The following is a 22,379-nucleotide window of genomic DNA, read 5'->3' as shown; positions in this document are numbered from 1 at the left end:
AACAACCCCTCCATGTCTCCAATGTGTGTAGCTACGGACAGGACTTTAAATTAATGCAGTGAGCAAAAGGGTGAAATTACCTAAAACTGTAGGGTTTTTTTTCTCCTCCCAGCAGGCACAGAGAACCTCAGCCAACACCTCTCTTCCCCAGTGATCTCCATACCTTGTGCCGCACTCCGCTGCATACATATGTTACTGGCTGCCTTTGGCTACAGATATTCTTTGCTAACTTCATGTTCATCCTCTGCCAGCATACATCTGGGTACAGAAATACCATCAAACAAACATCACATGTTTGTAAATACAGTCCCCTCACCCAAGAAAATAACTGAAGCCCCATTAGTCTATATGCTCAGACAGCTGACTGGGGAGGTTTCCCGCCTCAGGCTCCAACGTCTGGACAAAAAGCTATTAATAAATATAAACACTTTAATGAATCCAAAGGGGAATAAACAAGGCAGATTAGGGTCCAGTGTTCAGCAGAGAAAGACAAGGGCAATTCACCAACCTGCCCCAACTGACATTAATCAGCCGTCTGGGCTCCGCAAAGTCGTATTCTTCTGTCTAGACTCCTAATCCGTCAATGGGAAAAGACATCTAATATTATTTCTGTCCTTTCCATCGACACCGTAAGAACACGTCTGACTGTCTGAACAAGTCACACACATAACGTGAAACAAAATCAGACATGACTTTGTTGGATGTGTTCGCGTGGGGCAGCTAGGAAAAGCACAGCCAGACAGCGCTGAACTTCATCTCAGTTTGGCTGCAGTAATTAACTGGCTGCAGTAACTGATCAGAACAGCTACCTGCCGTACCTGGCCTGCTGTACGTACGTGGTGCTGGAATGCAGAGAAACACTTCCCAGTCTGTTTTTAAGCATAGCTAAGAAAACCTCTCTCCCCCTCCCCAGACCGCACTACTGGTCACTTAATATAGTAACAAAAACAAAGCAGAACCCAGACTGGACTCCTAGCAAGCACACTGTCAAGCCTTCAGTACATACGCTGGCTGTGCCTTTCATTTTAACCAGAAGGACTTAACCTATTGTTTGATTTTAAGGGACTCTGCACGTTCACAATCACTCGAGCTGCTCTTGTCAAACTACATTTTAATTTAATAAACAGAATAAATTAAGTACGAGTTGAAATGCTGAACAACTCATTGTCCCCCTTGAGGCCCACATCACATACTATATTTATATTTGTCTGTGCGGTGGAAGGACAAGCACAGACTTGTTTGTGATCTTCAAGTCCAGCACTTCAGTAGCTGCTATATTCTGCTACGCTATTTTCCTCGTCAACGCTTTCTGAACACTAAGATCTTTTCAAAAAAGAAATTAAAAACAAATGAAAACAACTATAAATACCCATCCACTGTACGCAAACGCGTAGGAGAAAAGAGGAAAAAAAAACAAAAAACAATACAGAAGGGTGCTTATCTAGGTGTGCTAAATCCTTAAGGAAGGAAATGAGGACTTGGACATGCCCACCGGCCAGCACACACAGCTGGCAGGGCAGGGAGAGAGGGGAGGAAGAGGAGGAAAAGCAGAAAAGAGGAAGCTCTCTTCTGCACGTTGCACCCAGCTATGTTAGCAACAGAGCACTGCCATTTTCACAAGCCTCCCACACTCGTGCACTGCTTGCTCCTCATCAGCACATGGCAGCTACTGACCAGGACAACAGGCTCCAGACTGCAGTGCAGAAAGGGCGGCTTTCTGCTCTGAGTGCAGCACGCACGATGCCCTGGCACTGCTCAAAACAACTGCAGCCACGCTGAGGCGTGAATTCACACGGGACTCGAGCTCCAGATGAAGGCTGTTTGACAGTAATACAAAAACAGGGAAACACACAGACATCCTAGAAGTCATGAAGGATGTGAAAACACTTGGAAAAAAGAAAGGTTTTATTACAGAAATGACCTTATCTTGAATTCTGCATTTCTGCACACAACCCGCTGCACACAACAGAGCTGATGCTGTCCGGAAGAAGCAGAGAAGTGCCAGCACGGTGCAAGGCTGCCAGGTAGCCAGGGATGAAAGGTCACCATCCTGCAGGGAATGCCAGAGAAGCACCCAGGAGACGGGGCTGCAAGGTGCTGGCACAGCCTGCTGGCACCGGGCGCCCAGCAAGACCCTCACAGTGCTCTGCATTCCTTTGTGCCCAGCAGGCAGGCTATTCACTGAGTGTACCTGAATGCAAGAAGCAATCTGCATTTAAAATGCTAACATATAGTCTCTTTTTTCTTGAAAGGAAATCCCAGAATAAAAGGGGAGGTTTTGCTAAGTAGCCATTTTGTCTTCAACTTGGACATGATACCTAATCTGAATGCAACGTAAACATGCTCCTGAGGCTCGCCTCCAAACAGCACATTCATGGAGAGAGGAGAAAATCCAGAAAGGATGTCACAAAACAACCTAATAAATTAGGACAGCGTGAAGAAGTAATGATCCAAACAGACAGGAAATTCTGCAGTTTGGATCTCTTCTCTACGTCACGTTGTAGAACAAAAACAACCACCAAAACAAAAGGTAGCAAGTGCTGGTTAAGGACAATGAATTATTATTTACCATTTCAATTCTGAAAAAAACAGCCAAACAAAAGATTTCAATTTCACTATGCATCCAGACGTAGGGTATGTATATGTGCACAAATACAGCAAAATCACACACACAAAAAAGATATTTGGACTTGCCTTCTTTGACAGCTACACCAATTCAGAACAAAAAGCTAAACACGGTATGAAGCAGTGTAGTGGATCAACATGTTTTAGTAGAATGAATCCATGTATAGAAACACATATAAAGGAAAGCATCACCTAGGAGGAGTAACCTATATTTCCCATTCTCCACTTCCTGACCCTACATCACTCCCTTCAACCAGAAGCAGCCTTTAAAAACACAGAAACGTAAATACTGCAGGTGGTGCCTCCTGCAGCTGGGGGGTGGGGAGGACACGCCAAAATACTTTATTCGCACAGCAAGTAGAACTCGACTCATCGCATCCCCCCAGACACACGGAACTCAGTAAAATGTTGTTCTGCTATAAATTTTGATTGAATTTAAAGAGGGAAAAAAAAAAAAAAAAAAAAAAGGCAACACGGATTCCTGGGCAGATACTTGCAAACCATCACAAGTTTGAGCCAGAGCTGCATTCGCACGCCTGGGAACAGTGGGGCGGCTGCGAAATGCACCGCGTGCAGCGTTCCGGGCTCCATCACCGCCGTGCTGGGGGCTGCTCTCACCAGGAAGCAGCCGCAGCCCGCGGCGCACGCCGTCCGCTTACAAAGCCTCCAGCAGGTGAGAGGAGACCCGGCAGGTTAAACAGCGCCGCGGCGCAACTGCCATCACCGCGGGACACAAACGCGCTGACCGAGCCCCGTTACTCCGGGAAGACAACGCGCCCGGCTCGCACCGCCGCGGCCCGGCACACCTGCGCGTACCGCGCGCGCTCCCGACGGCGCCGTGCCCGCGCGCCCCGGGGCGCCGCTCAGCGCGGTGGGCCCGGCGGCTCCGCGCGCCCCGGCACAAAGGGGCCGCGCCCCCCCCCGCCGCCCGCCCGCCCGCCCGGCCCTTACCAGATGGAGCTGCGGATCTTGTGCCGCAGCGCGCTGGCCTCGCCGCCCTGCAGCCCCGGCACCAGGGCCGGCAGGGCCCCGGCGGGCGCGGGGGTGCCGGCGAGCCGCCGCGGCGGCTGCCCCTCCGCCTGCTGCTCCTCGGCCATGGGGGCGCGGCGGCGGCGCGGGGACGCGGAGCGGGCTGGCCGCACTAGGCCTCTGCCGCAGCCCTCGAGTGAGTCGCCTTCCCTCGCCGCCCGGGGGACATCACGGGCGGGGAGCCGCGCCGCGCCCCGCCGCTACGCCGCAGGATGGCGAGCCCGGCCCGCGGCACGGCGCATGGCGGCCCGGTCCTCCTCCGCCGCCCCCGCGCAGGGTCGCTCCGCCGCCGCCGCCCCGCTTCGCAGCACCTGGCCCGGCCCGGCCCGCCCCGCGCCGCCACCGCCGCCGCCGCTCCTCGCCCCGCGGCCGCCGTGCCCGCCCGGGCGCCCAGTGCGCAGGCTCGGCGCTGCCCGAGCGGGCGGGCCGCCCCGCCGGGAGGGGGCTGGGGCCGGGGCCGGGCCGGGGCGGGGGCGCGGCGGCGGAGGGGCGGGAGCGGCTTCCCCCTGCGGCAGCCCCGGGCCGGGCTCGGGGTGCCGGGCTCGGGCGGACCGCCGGCACGGCGAAGGCGGACCGCGTGTGCGTGCGGCGATGCGCGGCTGTGCGGAGCCGGGCGTGAGTGGCACGGGCAGCGCCGAGCGCGGAGCCGTCGCCGCGGACACGTGAGCCCCTCCCGCGGCGCGCAGCATTACATCAGCCGCCCGCCCCGCACCTCTCGCCCTCGGGTGCTCCGCGCAGCCTCCCATCCTCCCGCACCCGGCGGTGTTTGTAAACAGCGCTCGGAGACGCACGCCGTTAGCGCGCACGCAGACCTCGCTGCTTCCCAAAGAAGCCGTCGCCGAGACGAAGGGGCCGACCCTCGCCCCGGCCTGCTCGCGTCCCGCAGTGCCCGCAGCTCTCGCGAACGGCAAAAGCCGCTCCGCTGCACCTCCGCTGCTCCTCTGTTCCCAATCCCTCCAATTCCAGTAGCGTTCGAGCACGAACTCGCCATTTTCCATCTGATTCATACCAGTGCCAAACAATCACAAAACCTCCCAAATGGCCCTAGACGTGCCTCTCTCTTTCCCCCAATGTTCTCATGGAACCCGAGCCCCGACAGCAGCAGTCTTTCATCTTTAGGGGTGCAGACCGCATCCCTGTGCCCTCCTGCGGCACAGGGCACCCCGCCCGGTCTCCCCGGTCAGTGCTGAGCCAGGCACAGCGGGACCCTTCTTAGCCTGGGCAGAGGGATGGGTACCCCAGCACCTTCCTACACTGTACCTGAGGATAAGCGTGTGCCTTCCCTGCCTGCAGTGATCCCTGAAAATGTGGGCCTTACACACTACTGATAAAGTAAATACACACAGTGTAGCTAAATGAAGGAGATGAGCATTTATAAATGACTGTCACCAAACAAAACAAGAATTTTTTGAAATTAAATCTTCCCTTACATCTCTGCTGCCCTGAAGTCAAAACATTAATGGATGTGGCAGTGATGAGGATTTTCTTCTCCTCATAAAACCTCTAGTCAGAATCACAAAAATGATGTTCTCTCTTGTTCCTGCTTCTTACTAAAAACTTTTCTTTTTTTTACTTTGATTGGAAATTTCTGAAGAATATCCAAGAAGTGAGTATAAATAGAAGTAAAAATTGTAATCAGAAGTAAACAGAAAGGCTAGCAACTTCAGTATACTTTTTGATCAACACACACGCAACCTTGTACAATATGACCAAGCTGATCCTGGTAGTATTTCCTAGTTTTTTTGTCAGCTGCTTCTGCTGAGATCTGTGGTTTGACCCTTTGAGATCTGATACATAACTTACCCCGCTTGGATACCAGGCCTAAAAAGGTTCTCCCTCATTGAAACTGATGGGCCTGCATATCACAGTAAGGTTCAACAGATGTGCATCATGTTTGAAGGACCACAGACTATTACAGAATATTGGAAAAATACATGTAATTTTAGCATAGCTTTCAGTCAAAACCAGCAGTTGGAAGACAAATTTATTATTTAGTTCCTTGTTAATTTAGTTCCCAGCAATGTCAAATTGTAGTCATACTTATTTATAGCTGTATCGGCATCATATGACCAAAAAAGAAATTAGTCACATCTGTTCTGCAAAACCTGCTGCACCGGGCACACGCTGGCACCCTCACACCACCACTGCCACCCTGCAACCACACCTGGTGCTTTAGGGCAGAATGGGATTAAATTGGCACCCAGATGAGTTAAGTGGGACAGAATCCCAGGTTGCACTGTTGTGGTGGAAGTGGACTCCAGGCCTCAAACCTGTGTGTGCACTCCCATATCTCACCACCAATTTACCTTTTTTTACAATTTTTTTTTTTTCCTGTGCTCTTCTGGTGTGAAGCCTTTCAACTGCAAGTCTGTTTCTGTTGCTGGGTCACTAGCTGTGATGGGAACATACAGAGGCCCAAAATAAAATTGGGGTCTCCTAATGACTGATTTGGCTAATAGGTGTCATTGCTGCAAAAGTTTTGAAGAGCAAAATCCAGAGAGGTCTGTTATGGAATCGAATAGGAACATCACAAAAGGCCGCAGTCTGCTCTCCAAAAGCCTTTTTCATGTTAGAAATAACTCCAGTGTTTTTCTCACATTCCCATTCTCACAATGTGTCCAAGCACAAGGTTTGGCCCAGGCTTTTTGTATAGCTGCACTGACTCCGAGTGAGGGCTCTTCCCCTTTACGTATGTTAGGCCAATACACGGAAGCCAGCTTAGCTGACTCTTACACAACCAGTGGAACTAGCTTTGAATTTCGTATGGTCTCTGCAAAATGCATGGAAGAAAAAATGGCAGCTCCTTATATGCAGTTTGCATGATTATATATAATTAAAAAAAAAAAGAAGAAATAGATCCAGAATAGTTGTTCAAACAGAGGAGCCTGTGCTAACAGAATTATTTTGAAGACAGTGAGGAGGACCATTTAACTGCTAAGAGACAAACCTGAACTCAAATGAGCTGGCAAAATACTGAAGACCTTCCAGGAATATCCACCAAAGACCACCCTAACCCTCTTTTGGAGTCCTTGTGGCTTTGAATACCTTTGCTGGACATGTAGATCGAGGCTTCTGGTCAGAATGGTATAAAAAGACATATGAAAATTAATATAAAGGTTAATTGTAGATCCCAAACAAAAGTATGTGCTTAAGTCTAAAAATGCCAGAAGCCTGAGCAGCATTCTCAGGACCAGAATTTTAATTCTCTTTCCCATTTTCCAAATGTCTATTTTTAAGGAGCGCAGCAGCTCAGCTCAGATGAGGTAGGCAAAGGCCTTTCTGGTCTTGTGCCTCTGTTCCCAGGCATTCCCCTTCTGCAGACAGATTTTGCAGATTCCAGATCTGTTTATTTTTCCTCCATTTCTCTAGCTTCAGATGTAACATAAGGCCTCTCTGTAGGGAAAAGTTGTGCTTAAATACAAACTAACCTATTTTTCATTATTTTGTTTTGTTTTTTTTTTTTCTTCCCTGTTATTAATTGTATCTGACAGCTGGGGAATACACTGTCTTATGCTTTCAAGGAGCAATGTCTCACTGCCCTTTCTGAGCAGCCAATACCAAGGATGGGTGCTCTTCCCTATTTTCTGTCAGTTGAGAGAGATCTGCCATTTTATGTCTAACACGGGGCCAAGAAGAGACGTGCACACTCATAGACTAAACTGAGGGTAATAGCAGATAAATAATGAAATTCTGCTACCTTTATCCTCAAGGCAAGCATAAAACAAATTCTGTGAGGATAATTGACTTTAAAGCCTTGCTAAAAAAGACACTTTCCAAAAGCTTTAAACACTGGCTCAGTGAACTCCATTTTGATGCCTTCTTTGCTGCTCTTCTCCCCTGGGGATGTATGTCACCATATCTGCTGAGCTATGCCCAAGACAACTCCCTCTGATTTTCTTTATTTTATTACCTCTGTTCATGTGCAGCACTAGTAAAATGGAAATGCGATAACTAATCGTACCTGTAACCGATTTTAATATATACTTCAGCTTGTATGTTTTCAATTGTTTGAAAAAAGAATCTAGTTTACCTAGAAGACCTTCAAACTCATGTCATGATAACTGACAGGAGAAATTGGGCTGTATTCAAATGTGGCAGTGAAAAAGGGGCTATTTTAATTCTAAAAAAGCAGGAAAACCTGCTTGATCAGGACACTGCTGAACTTTGCTGCTTCTGGAAGCATCTTGTGCAGAGTGAGTTGAGCAGTGTGTGGTGAGCAGTATTGCAACCTGCCAAATAATGGGAAACACAAGGAAGTACGAAGCAGGCCCCACTATCACAAGTCCATCTCCAGCAAAGGACAAGTATTAGCTACCACACTGACTGTGTTACAGAAATTGTTTTCTTGGAAACCATCCTTGCTGTCTCCAGTTCTTCTCTGCTTTGCTGTCCTGTTGACTTTTGTATCTCTGCAAGGCAGTTTAAGATGCTAACAAAATGGATATGCAGCCCTGACTCTGTGCGGTTGTAGACAGTCACCAGATGCAAGATAGCAATGGCCTAGGCTCACATAGGCCTGGCTACAGCTTGCCCTGGTAGGGCAGATGAGGAGTGTGGTGTTATGCTGGGATAATACACAGATTGTTTACATTCTGGAAGTCACGATAACCAATTAAATTTCCAAGGTCTATTCAGGTTCTTTGATGATATGGACAGTTTGAAACTTTTTATTTCTATAATCTTCTTCTTTGCAGTGCAATAAATCTTTGTATCAGTATAATTTCAGATGAGCTGCTGAGCTTGAAAAAGTTATGAGTATGGTGTTTCTATAACCTGCATAGCTGTATTCAACTACTGCAGACTAAGAAAGCTACTTAAAAGGGGACAGTGGGTCATGAAAGTAATGACTCAGACTGTCCTGTACAAGGCTTATGAGTAGGAAGGAAGGCTGTCATTGAAAGGAGTTGATGCTTAGCTGAGTCACGTTTCAAACTGACATCCTTTCATTTTTAGTGTTATTGAATATTTGATAACCTTGCTGGTAGAAGTTAGGGTTAAAAATATTTTTAGTTAGACCACCATGCAGTTGCTTTGTCTTTCACTTGTCTTTCATTCTGACTCAGAGGCTCAGTTTTAGGGAAACTGACAGAATCAAAGGTAAGGAGAGAGAAATACATGCAAGTTTCATATAACAAAGCAAACAGCACAACACTTCCGTCCTAATTTTTTTTCAAGTTCAGTAGTAATCTGGAAAGGTATTCAGAAGTAAATGTTGCCTACCTGCAGTGGCTGACTACAAGGATCAGGACAGCTCCTGTATGCAGAGACACCTCCTGTGAAATGCCTTGCCACATGCATTGGTGACCACTGGCAGATAACCGTGACCCAGTTAAGATCACTGCATAACATGGTAATGTAGATGTGACAGAGGATGGGAGAGGACCAAATTCCCAGACTCAAAGCCAAGTAGAACAGACCCCAGTACAAGAAACTGTGAATTTCAGTTATGTTGGTTCAAGAGCTGCATTCCCATACAAACAGTGGATGTCCTAAATTGGTGCCTGAAGGAATCCTCGAGGATTTCCAAGCATCCTGAGAAATTTGTTTGCATTTTCTCCTGTATGTAAATGGACAAGACAGTGATCCAGTGATACAGAAGCACTTTCAACTACAGCAGTTGCCCTTTGATTCCTCATCTTGCAAGCACAATGTGTCTTGTCAAACATCAGCTTGGGGACACAATCATGAGTTTTTTTCTCACAGAAGTTGTGCCCAAATATGGAGGGAAAAGAAAACACTGCTCGCACATTATGCCTGCAAAGCAGACAGGTAGCCTCACACCCCAATAAAATGCCATAGTCTCATGTTTTGTCTTATCTGTTTCTTCTTTAAGCTCCCTGTCCTTGACAAGACAGTACTGTACAGGCCAAGATCAAAGCAGTCATGTCTCATCACTGCTAGCTCATGTCTCTGTTTTAATACTTCCGTTCTTTTTGGTCAAAACTTTAACCCTCCTCCTGTTCGTTTACTGGCACATAACTCCACCCTCTCCAAGGACCATGTCTGTTCATGCAAGTGCTCCAAGCTGTCAGGATGCTCTCTTCCACGCAGTCTTTAGCCTGAAGGTCCACTTCAAGCGACCCTCCACAGCATTCCTGCCAGCAGGCATTGCACCGTCAGCATCGATGGTAACAGTGCCTGTGACCACGAGCAGTGCTATTGGTGCCTGATCAGGATGCAGCAGGAAACGTCTGGCCTCCACTCCACAACCATCTGCTAAAACCAGGCCTCCTCTGGCAGGAGTCCAACACAAAGTAAACAGAGTTTCACAGCCGGATTTCAAACTACAAAATAACTGAGAAATATGGCTCTCTGCTCCTAGTTTTCAAATTCAAGACATGGAAGCCTCTAGAATCAAAAATCTTTTATGGATTGTAAGACCTTTGGGTTGCCAAATGGATTCATCATAGTTAACACTAGGGAGAAAGTGCTCTGATATAGTTATTTTAATTAGCTAATTAGTTCAGTTTAAGCATTTGCTAGTTTTTAAGATGATTTCTTTTCCAAAATCAGTGATGGAGAAAAATTAAATTGTCAAACTGGAGACCTCAGCTTGCAATACGTGTTCAGGAAACTATGTACAGAGATAGAATAGTTGATATTGTAGGATATTTTTCATGGTGTAAGAGAGAGAGAAGGACTCAATGAAGTGTGAATGATTTTTTAAAAGAACAGATTGCCGTGTCTTTTAAAATAGGTCAAGTTTTTGGCCTAGTTTTGTTCAGGGTGTCCCTTAAAGCAACAAGGTTTAATATTAAAGACAAAAACACCATTGCATTTTTGTTTCTAGCCACATCTATGTATGTACTTTTTAAGGCAGAAATGTTCCAGTGTAAGAATAGAATGGCAAAGACTATGTATCTCAAGCAACATTTCCGAACAAGTTACACTCAACAGTAAAATCTCACTGGTGGCCACACTTCATCCTTAATGTGTAATGTTAATCTGAAACAAGCAGCTAAGGAAAAACAAACTATAAATAAAGGAGATTGCAAATGAAGCCAACACCTGTAGACCCAACTCCTGTCAAATTTTGTTCCCCTAAGTCCCTGGAAATTTAGCAGCATTGTTTGCTTTCCATTTTGAAACTGATTAATTCAATTGATTAGTTTGATTTAAGTAGAAACAGAAATACAATAACGGCATTCAGATTGAAGGTACACAAGATAGTACTTGAATAAACTTATTGAAAGGAGATAAAATAGAACTGTGAAAGCAAAAAGAATCTGTATGTATGTATTTAGATTCTAAAAATGGACATTCAAGATATTTTAAACAGTGAAAAATTCCGCCTGCAGTATTAATTAGTATAGAATAAATACAGTTTGTCTTCCATGTAAGTGCAGTCTGGTACATATGCTTACAGACACACCTTTGTTCTGAGAACATAGTATAATGCATGCATACGTAATGATGTTACATAGACTTAGTTATTCAACAAAATACAGCAGTAATTGAAGTTAGCCTTAGTGCATCTATATGGAATGAGGCAAGGCATAACTAGGATTTCCTCCATCCCAGAGCTCTGGAAAAAGACCAGGTACAAATCAAGAGTGGTTATGCTTGGAGAGTACACAGACAAGGCTTGTCACTCTACGTACACTCCCCCGAGGCAGAGATGGGAGCTTGGTGGATCTTTATTAAAATAGATATTTTTTCCCTACTAAGATTATCCATAAGGGATAGTGCCCTTCAGGCACAACCCTTCAAGAATGTACCTTCTTGTGGTAAAACTGCATTGACCCAATGCACAGTAATAAATATCAGTTGGCTCACAATTTTGTACAGTAATAAAGATACTGAATAGCTTGTCAGTGCATGCTTCAGGAAAGAAGTACAATCTGGAACAACGGGGTCTACACATACACTTGGAATATAAATCGTCTGCAAGTTGTGGACTTCATTATGAAAACTGTTCATGAATCTAATTAATCTGTGACTGAAGGCAATGCAAAAGCATCTCTACCATCCATTAACGCTATTTTGCCTTAAGATTTGTAGTTGTAACTACCATCACGGACTAGAACCTTTATTTTTTACCTGATCCTACTTTGCACCCTCTGCTGAGGAACCAGAGTGAACTGGTACATATGTGGCTTTATGTGCACAGTTAATGACACGCTAAGGCAAGAAGAAGAAGGAGAAAGAGGATCTTCCCTCACAAGAAGGAGAAAGAGGATCCTTCTCTTTACAAAATATCACAGAGTGCAGGAAAACTCATTCAGAGATCTCCCAGGGATACTGATTTGTGAACAGCTCTTTTTCACATATTAACTCCCACTACTTCCTGCAGAACATGAATACTGTGCACAGATCTGTTTTCAGTTTTCTCGCTGGTGGTTCCTCCCAATACCACTCATATATCAAGATCACTTTCACTTCATAACAGTTCACAAATTCTTCCAATACTAATGATTGTGTTTCTTTGTCTGCTACAGTCTAAATAATTAACAGAGATGCCGGGCAGATGTTACGTAGCAGTAAAACGTTACTATCTCTGCAATGATTCCTCTTACAATAGCTGACAAAGTCTTATTTTGCAAAGAATCCCACTGAAAGGTCTTTCTCAGTATGAATATGTGATTGCATAATTACTCAGTAAGGACTTAGGGACTAAATCTCATTCATTTTATAATCTGAGTCAAACTGGAAAAAAAAAAATCACATTGTCTATTCGGATTGAATGTGTTTATAATGTTCACAGGGAGTTCTCCTCACCTGCAGAGTGCTCAATGGAGCAGGCACATTACTTTTTATTATCATGATGAAATGTACGAAAGGAAAGATTGATTAATTCTCTTTGTTTATGACACTATACATAGGTCCAAATTCTTAATACCTCCCCTTACCTTTGTAGGAAATTTGCAGTGTGTGATCTTGAACACTGTATCATATCCAGGTTTCATGTGGAAAACAGAAGCTCTGTGTAGAATACCTGTTATAGGGAACATACAGGATAATTACATTGTGTGCTGTGCTGATGTAAAGTGACTGGCTCATCTGTCTGAAGGACAGGATTTTATTCTATTGGATTGAAGTAACTTCTGTGAGACTGGAGCCAAGAATATTTGAAAAGAAAATGTTGCTCACAATCTATCTGGCTGAAATCCTGTACTTATCTCATCCAGGCAATAGGTTTAGCTAAGAGCCAAAATCTAGCTGTATGGAAAGGTACTGCTGAGATGAGGATGAAGCTTATTAAGGGAATTCAGTCCCTGGGCAGCAAACCACCTGGGAATTGGGGTGGAGGGGGAGTGGAGTGTTCTCATGTCAGATGAGCAGGGCAGTGAATGAGTCAGCGTTGGTGGCTGTAGTCTTCTCTGTACCCAAAGCGATCTTTGTGGTCTTAACCAACATGTTTGGGTTGGATCCTCAACGTAGCAAAGAAGTCAACAGTGAATCAGTTCAGAAGGTGGAAAATTACATCCTTTATCAAGATGCTTTGTCAACATCTTAACAGTTTATTGCCAAAACTTCTAATTAGTTTAACAGTTACAATATCACGGCTTTTACAAATCAACGCCACATACAGCCAAGAAGCAGCTGTTCTCATACTCACAGGCTTCTAACATTTATCTAACAATTCAAAAGAAAAACAGAATAAAGTATTAACATCAATATGAGAAAGGACTTCATGTCCTCTGTTATTTTTAAAATGAAGTCAAGAGATGTCTGATATATTTAAATAGCTTTTTAATAAATATTATGTGTGAAAATATGGAAATTCAAATAAAAGCTGTTAGTTTACAACTGATGTGATTTGGGCATGGGAGCAAATGTGGCTATTAAGATGGATAAAATCCTGGACTTTACTGTTTGGGATAGCTCTCTGAGGTTTTCAGCTTCCAATTTTCAGTTTTAGTGTGAATATGCTATACTGGAGCAGTTCAGTTTACAAACCAGTGCACTTCAGACATGGGTTTTTTTCTATAAGAATAACATAAATAAACAAATAGGTCACCTTGCTAATTTGATTTTCCTGTGGCAGATCACTTTCTTCCCTTCAGGAAGCAAAGAATAGTTCTCTTTCAGTGTCACGAAGATAGGAAGTAGGGAAAGCTTTCCCTCTGCTCGTCATTTTTACTTTAACCTGCAGAACAAGTTGATTACATTGTGTTAATTAAAATTTCCTGTGTTAGGAGGGTCTTTTATTTATATATATATATATATTTTTGTTAGGTTTCATTTTGCTCTCCTTTCAGGTTTTTAAGAAGTCCACTCCCTGAATTCTGGCAGAACCCAAGCTCAAGATTCCAACTGTCTAAGCCAAGTTTAAGAATACTGTTATTTACATGGTGCAATAAGGGCCAGTTAGCTAAGTCTGGTATCAGTCCAGGAGTAATCCTTTCCACAGATACAGGCTGTGTTCTGTCCACGTTCAGGAGGTAGGTTGGACAGAAGTAATGTGGAGTCCTTTTATTAACACAGCAGGCACCCAACTTAGAGCTGTGCCTATTTAGGCTTCTAAAAACAGTTTGCACTGAACGTGCCCTCTGGTTTCCTGGCAGGGCTACTCCCATACCAGTAACTCGATACATGCACTCATGGTCACCATAACACCAGCCAAGCACATGGAAATAAGACCATCTTTAGAAAATACCTCAATGGGTTAAAACAGTAGGGCACAGCTACCGAAGCCATGTTTGAGATTCCTCACCCTGCAAGGCAGAGAGAAGGGCTTGGTACTTTCTGGCTGTTGGCAGCTCAAAGAGGAAAAGGATGATTGTGCAAATGGCAACTTCTTGCATAGAAAATCTTTCCAGTGTTACAACAATTGAGAAGTTTGACTTTGAGTTGCCTTTTCCTTCTGGCACTGAGGTAGAGGAGGGGGCAGGAAGGTATCAGCTCTCCTAATGGTTTGCAGAGTGATTAACTACATGCTGCAGGCCCAAATTCAGCCCTGTTCATACTGCTGCAGCTTAAAGGGGGTGGTACAGCGTTACAACCGTCTTTGAGGACAAACATTGTCATGGCAGGGATACAGAAATTTACTACTAGCAATCTAACTGCTAGAAGGGAAACAATTTTTTACCACATAAATGCCTGGTAAACAGTTAGAAAATATGATGTTTTTAATTTTATCCACAGTGCATTTAATCTCAAATTATGTATGCAGACATGGAAAGTACTGACGTGACATTTAAACATACCAGACCTGTCCCACTGTAAGATATTTTCTTTTTTTTGTTCTGAGTTTTTTTTTTTTCTTTTTTAAATTTTGACTGATTTTCTGAGTAGAAAGATCTATGATCATAGTATATGGTCATTTCTTGGCCATATAAAAATATTACTCTACTTTTCAAACTTTCTCCCTTCATTTCTGAAAGCATAGGCAAGTTAAAAAATAATCACAGCTTAGTCATAAAATCAGTATGTCAATATTTACTTGGCGCTCCTTCATGTCTTGGTCTTTCTTTGCTACTCTGATGCTTCAACTAAGTCCAGTATGCGTCATCAAGCCCTGGATCTAATAACTTGGGAAGATGATATTTTAAGATGCATTTGCATTAGCAAGTGAAAATCCAAATGGTGTGTGGAAAAGTGTGCTGAGCACGATGCAAAATAATTGCCAAAAGAAGAATTGAGATGTAATAAGGTGGAAAAAAAGTACTATGTGCAACAGTGAGAAGGCCTGTGGGCGCATTTGCAGGTTCCTCATGCAGATTGTAAAATTTAAATTTTTTTACATTTCTTTACAAACGAAGATGCAGTTATGACATAACTGTGTCAAATCTATTTTTAAATCCGCTTGTCTGAGTTTCTGACACCAGCTTTTAGCGGTCTAAGGAAATTCTTTTAAGAAAAGAATTGAGGCTTCAAAACTCCCAACCACTGTTTCAACCAGGGGCAACAGCTGGCGTCCTGGGCACCGTCTGGAAGAAAGAGCAGTTTAAGAGCTATCGGATTGCTTTTCCATCTCACTGGTTTTACAGCTTCATAGTTGTGACTTACTGGGGATCTAACTTGGATACTGATAGATATTTCAGCGTAAATATCATTTATCTCCCTAGAAGTGGGGGCTTTCTTTTCAGTGCAATAGGAGAAGGCCCACTGCTTTACCAGGGCAGCAGATGGGTGAAGCGAGTGAACGCTCTGTTAGTTTCTTTTTCATTGCTCATACGTAAGCACTGCTGCATCTGAAACCCAATTACTATAGCATTTAGTGCAAAGAATAAATCACAGCAAGTATGAAACCGAAAGTACTGCCACATACATACAGTGTGTTTCTTTCAGAGGGTTTCCACCCAAAAGTGTGACTGTTAGATGTAAAACAGACTCTCTCGTTTATGCTTTAGATTTCTTTTTTTTTTTCATAGTTTTGTCTAAACTGCAGTTTGGAGTCTACAAAATAAGTTTTATATCCCAAACAGCTTTATCACAAATGATTATATGAGAATGCTACCTTTCTCTTCATATCCAAATTCTCTTTTAATTGGTAGTGTTCGTGGGGCTGGCAACATTGCGTGGTCAGAAAAGGCGCTTGAAACACAGCACAGTGGTTTTAGGGGAGCATACCCGAATTCCCCCAGTGAACTGGCATCTGAATCCTTGTCTGGGGAGCAACAATATGACACAAAGCATCACACAAGGGGTTCCAAATGGTTTGCTTTTTTCTAAGTTCTCAGACACTTGTGGAAAACAATCTTAGCATGATATTATTGCCAAATGTGCACAAGACTCTTCCCAAAATACTGGCCTGTGAGTTAATAATGTACTTTGTGCATTTGCAGCACAATTGCTAGGCAGAGCACACTTCGTGTACTGCCCTGCTCTGCAGCTTGCCTCAGTTCAGGCACTCTCATTCAGGCTGCTCTTTTAAAAGCTGCAGCTTTAAAATTTTCTCCACAGTTCATTTCCCTCTTAAAAATCTCCCACATAAACATTCTTACTCCTGCAGCTTCACCAATGCTAGCAAGTGTGGGAGGGCTGGCATTTTTGGTACAAACACATTTGGACTCTCACTACAATGTCTGCTCTGCTCCCCTGAATACATTTGCAATTAATCAGAGGGACCTATGACAAAGGGTGGTATACTGTGAAAGATATCTACTGCATTAGGACTTAATATCCCCTCATTTCATGCAGATAGCAATGCTCTCCTCCCCCAAGAACTCCCTCTTTTTCTAGAAATTACTGAATGAGAAAGAGTAAAAGTTCTGTCTGAGGAAACTGAAAACAATAAAAGATCCCTGATCTGGTCATGAAAAGTGCTGTAAGAAAGCCAGGCTCTATACTATTATATTATATACTATAGTGTAGCAAATCATTATTGAAATTGAAGCTGTTCATTTTCAAATAGATCATGTGTGGAGGTGAACGCTCTTCAGATTATCCTCATTACTAGATTTTACATTGATTTTCACATAAATGCCGTATGATCTTACGTGGTACATATTCAAATAGCTGGAATCCATTAAAACCATGCTCCAGCTGTGCAATCACTGTCCTCACAAAGATACATTTTTACAAGTGGTTAATGCCAGGAAGAATCCACAACTTCAATTATGAGATCACCAAAATATGTTGTTTATTGCAGAGAAAAGCATTTGTAGTTGTGGTTTTTTTTTTTTAATATCCAGCCAACACCACGCTACTAAAACTAGATAATAGAAATCCTGGAGAAATTTGAGCTAAATCTGTCTGGATTATAGCTGTGGGATTATCTGAATGCTAAATTACTGTATATGTTTTACTCACAAGCATAAGCATAGACAGTATGGGAAGATGGATGACTATGCAGATCGCAATAAAATCCATCCCCAGGAGACTTTTAATACACAAGGTAAACAACCCCTCTCAATTTATCAAGCATTCTGGATTGAATTAATGCTGTCATTTACTTTGCTGTTGCTGTGTAGAGAAATACGGTTTAACTTAAACAGCTCCTTTAGCAGCAGAAAAACAAAGGTTTTCTTTTCGCATCCTTCATAACACATGTCGTGCAAGAATATTAATTGGCTGCTGTGTTTGTGTAACTGAATTAAAGAAAATACAACTGCAGTTTACTGTGTAATCAGAAAACCAAATTATATGCAATATTTAGAAAAAAGATTAACTCCATCTGCCTTGTTAAACCTTCCCTTCCCCTCCCCCGTTGTTTACACACCAGAATTTCTGGCTTTCTAAGGACATACAGTGAGTGAACCTGGATTGACCTGACACATAGCATCTCAGAATTTCCCCTTGAGTGATTCACAGATGTGTGAGCTGAGACCAAAAAAAGCAAAGAGAAAAAATGCAGGGTACTATACAGTCTGAGTGTATTTGAAAGAGGTGATACTGTCTGAGTGTGCCATGTCTGAGTCCCTCCTTTACTGCAAGTGCACAGCAATGGATTACAAACACATTCCTTTGGTCACCAGTTCAGCTCTGTTTGACAATTGCAAGTGAAATTACCTTCAGCTATAGTGGTGCAGGGGCTATTCTAATTCCTATTATTCTCCTGACATGTATTACAGCTCGCTGGTGCTTTTTTGACATTTCAAGTAGCTATGCCACATGTTTATATACCATACAGTTATATGACATGTGAAGCAATCGGGTAGGCTTTCCTGGGGAAGCAGGCTAGACAGTAATTTCTGCTCCCCGTGAACAGATATCAGATGATATAGAAATGTTCACTTTCATTTCCTTCTTTCACAATCAAAGATGGTATGTGGCTTTGTAAACAGATTAAATACAATTTTAGATCCTGGGAAGCTGTCAATGTAATCCCTTGGTCAAAGTACAGACAAACAAACAAAAGAATCGACCTTAGCCAGAGAGCTCAGCTGCATCCAGCTTTTAAGATTCATATTTTTTAGCAGAAACCAAATTTAGAAGGAGCACCAAAATGTTGGTTTTTTACTAAGGAAAGGCTGTTATGAATATATGCCCTTGAAATTTGAGCATGATAGCTGGTATTCTCAAACTGTGCATATGTGGTAACAGATTTGGGTTGTCAGACCCTTTGATGTTCAATAAAGGAAAGTGGGCTCTGTTCTTCATCTTTTCTCCCTCAACGAAAGAAGTCATTTCCTACAATTTCTGCTGATTTTTGCACTTCCACCTGCTTTTGTGGTGGATGTCTGGGAACTAGTTGACCTGGAACACTAAAGTTTTAATATGAACTGTCTCCAGAATAGTGCTCTCAAGGAGCTGAACCAGGGGCAGTAACAATGAGGTATCTCCAGGTTAAATGTTAAAGCCACCTAGACCGAAATATTGCAAGATACATGAGTGGAAACCTGAGTTAATGAGCTCAGGTCTACAGCTGCAGTGCACATTGAAAAGACTTCAGACTACACAGGATCAATCCCAAAGGCAGTCCCTGTGTCATGGTCTCTGCCACAATATTTTTGGAATTGAAAAACTTGAAAAATTGATAAGGTAAAGAAATGGAAGAGTATAGGTTGCAAAGGGCTTGTGAGAGGTCTTTTTTCTTTTTTTTAGATCAACCTCATGTATGAAAGGGAATTCTAAAGAACTTGGAAATAGACAGAAGGTTCATACCATACTACTTATCTAAAGAATACATAATTTGGGGATTGAAACATTAGGAAAAGATTCAAAGTGAAAGAAGAAAACTTACTAACTCAAACAGCACAGCATAGTCATAGAACAAACAATGCAATAGGACACTTCATATTACTTTCAGGAATGCTAGATATGCTTCTCCTATCTCTTATATAGTCATTACAAAATTAATTCTACTATAATCCAGACATAAATTAAACTATTTCCTAAAGTTTGTTTGGAGAAACTAAACTTTAAAGGCAAATATTAGCTCAGCTAGCATGTCTTTCTGGAAATAAAGATACAGCTTGGTTAGCATAAACAGTATTTCAGGTGGATCAATTTCCATTCAAAAGGGGATGAAACAAATGTAGAAATCTGGTTCAGTAACACTGTTAGATAAGAGGTCTCATGCTTAGCACTCTATATGAGCTTAACCACTTGCCTGAAACGGAGTTCCAGTTTGACATCAAACTTCATGAAAACTCAAATATTTTCAGAGGAGATCTACAAAAATACTGTATAGGAAGGGAAAAATATATTTTAGTTGTTGTACATTAAGAAGGGCTTCCTGTAGCCCTGCCACATCATCAACCATCATCGTCACACAGGTAGCTTTGTAAAACTCCAATGCAAACAATTGTCTGTAAAGTGCTCAACATTCCATTTTCTATTGGGCAGCTGACCACATAAGGAAAAACACAATTATACATGGCACGGAACAATATCATCTGCAGCTTTACTGCTAATGTCAACACATTTGCTAAAGCTGCATGGAAAATAAACCACAACCTTAGTGGCAGTGGTTTCTCCAACACAGGCCAGCACTTAGTCATGGTGCAACACAGGGAAAGAATGCCTGATTGCTGTCCATGTTGTACTGACTTAAAGGATAAAGAGGAAAAATAACATATTTATTACTGTTATTACCTTCTTTTTTTCTCTTTCACCATCAATGCTGTATGTGAGCAAAACCCTGATTATATTGTTCCAGAAACACAGTCCTCTGCTAAGAGTTTATAAAAAACTATTAAGGTGATTTTACTGTATTTTATATTCACTTAATAAGATTTTAAATTGAAACCATAATTTTCTCTTCTGAAGTTTAAAATAAAACTAAGGAGAAAGATTAAGAAACTTCAGCAAATATATTAAAACTGAATACATTAAAACTCACGTCAGAGATAACAGCTTCCTCTCCAAACATTGTCCCCACAGTGAATACAGCAGCTTTTCACTCTGCATAGTGTCATTTATTTTGTTTTAGTATGCTTTTGAACTTCACGTTTGCACTAAGACTATCATTTACAACACAGCTGTTCTGGCTGTTTAAGAAATGACAGGCAGGTGAAATTCACAGAACTGAAGTCACCCTTGTGGAGGCGTGACAAAAGTCTATATCAACCTCAGTAGAATTTAATTGAGTTTAATTTTATTTAAATACATTTCATGATTTAATATACAATGAAATGAAGCACTGCAGAAATGTGGTTATAACCACATGAAGCACTACAGAATCATGGTTATAACCACAGCTGCCTGATATGTTGATTTTGTCATTTAAAATGAATTAAATTTAACTTTATTCCTAATATTTATGTGTGAAATGTTTAATTTATTCAAACAAGAACAAATTTTACAATGAGTATTTTCACTATTCAAGCTGTTTACAGTGGGAATTCAGCTTTTTTTTCTTTTCTTTTCTTTTTTTTTTTTTTTTTTGCTAACAATCAGTTGTTTTTATCTCTATATTTCATTGGCTGTTCCTTATGCAGTGACTCCATGTTAAAAAATCTGAGTGGCAAGAAAAGATTGTCCAAATATAAGTAAACAAAATAGTTATTCCAATGGATCTTTTTCTCTTGCTCAGATTTCAGGAGAAGAACCCACAGCCCAGTCTTTGAACTTAAATGACTTTGGAAGGCTCTTTCTACTCAGTTCAGCCAACAGAATAAAAGTTGATGCATTCAAAATGAATGCTAGCCAGTTTATCTTCACTCCCACTGTGTTACCCAAAGGTTCAGAACATCTGAACACAGAAATTAATTTAATAATGCAAATAAATTATTTGACAATATATGTTAAAGGCACGTGCAGCCTTTTACCTGCCACTACATTGCTTGTAAATCTGTCCTAAACCTCTCAGTGCATGTACAATATCTACATGAAAATGGGGATTCTACTTTGTTTGGAAAAGAGGACTGTAAGGAGCGATGGGACAAAAGCAAGAGCATTTTTCTGTTTCAGTGCACATGTAACTAAGAAAGTTTGTGTTTATGTATTTATTTTTGTCAGGGATTTGAAATTCTATGTGGTATTTAGTTTTCAGGAGGCCTTCTCACTTATCCATTCACTATCACCTGCTGAAGCACAAATCCTGGGAAAATTTTAGCTCCTCTAAAGAAAAACAAGTTATGACCATACAGCAGAAACCCTCAAATCCCTGCCAAATGGCCCTAGCCTGCAAATTCAGTATTCAATCCAAGGTTACTTTTGCCATGGCAAGGTGCTTTCTTTGAAAGACAAGTGTTTAGCTGTGCCTGTCCCATCATAGCTTTGTTCAGATATTCATCTCTGCATTCCCTCACAAATCCCCATTACCGAAGCCTTGATTTAGTTTAAGCTAACTGGCAAATTACTACTTAAGTGTGATTGTTGCAGTGATACCTAGGTGAAGCTTTTGAGCGTGTTCAATATAAGTAACTTTCAAAGATTCAGTTCAACTTTAGTTGAAAACACTCGTGCTTCTCCTGGTGGCTACCCTCACATCAGAGACAACCACTAATGTTATACTTGGATCCAAAATCCAAGGACTGCTCTAGAGTGCTGTGGGGCATCCTGCAACTGGAAATGACTTCAGTTGCAATTGTGGGTGCTCAGCATGCTAAAAAATTAGGCCATGTATTTTTAAAAGCTATCACATACTGTGCTGTTAAAATAACATCTCTTTTTCATGTGGCAGAAGAAAAAATATCACAAGAATTTCTGCTGGCTCTGCAAACAATAACAATTGCTGTCAGCATTTGTTTATGAAAACCAGCAAAAACCAAGAAAATAACATTCTCCCTCTACCCAACACTGAATTACACATATCTTATTATAATTAGTGAAGAAGCTTGTGCCTCACATAAGCTAAAATTATTTTCCAAAGCAGTTTAATGCACTAACAAGTCACATGCATTCGTTTAACACAGGAGCACATAGGTGGATTTTTACTTCATTTTACTACA

At 42.2% G+C, this 22,379-nt stretch overlaps 1 protein-coding gene and 1 long non-coding RNA gene across 2 annotated transcripts in view; both read right to left on the bottom strand.

Annotated features, from left to right (window-relative positions):
* RFX7 (regulatory factor X7) overlaps window positions 1-3,952 on the bottom strand; it is a 50,189-nt gene extending 46,237 nt beyond the window's left edge. Inside the window, exon 1 of the mRNA XM_090148835.1 lies at window positions 3,577-3,952. Coding sequence (XP_090004961.1) covers window positions 3,577-3,722 — 146 coding nt within the window. The 5' untranslated portion in view covers window positions 3,723-3,952. The remainder of the gene's footprint in view (window positions 1-3,576) is intronic.
* Window positions 3,953-5,625: 1,673 nt separating this feature from the next.
* On the bottom strand, window positions 5,626-12,591 carry LOC149916259 (uncharacterized). Its single transcript, XR_016470350.1, has 2 exons — window positions 12,504-12,591; window positions 5,626-9,887 (listed from the first exon to the last, which is right to left on the bottom strand). It is a non-coding gene; the product is annotated as an uncharacterized LOC149916259 (long non-coding RNA).
* Window positions 12,592-22,379: the final 9,788 nt, after the last annotated feature.

This window comes from Phasianus colchicus, chromosome 12, assembly GCF_987193195.1.
Source record: "Phasianus colchicus chromosome 12, bPhaCol1.hap1.1, whole genome shotgun sequence".
NCBI classification, from domain to species: Eukaryota; Metazoa; Chordata; class Aves; order Galliformes; family Phasianidae; genus Phasianus; species Phasianus colchicus.
This window is presented reverse-complemented; position numbering and strand designations above follow the sequence as displayed.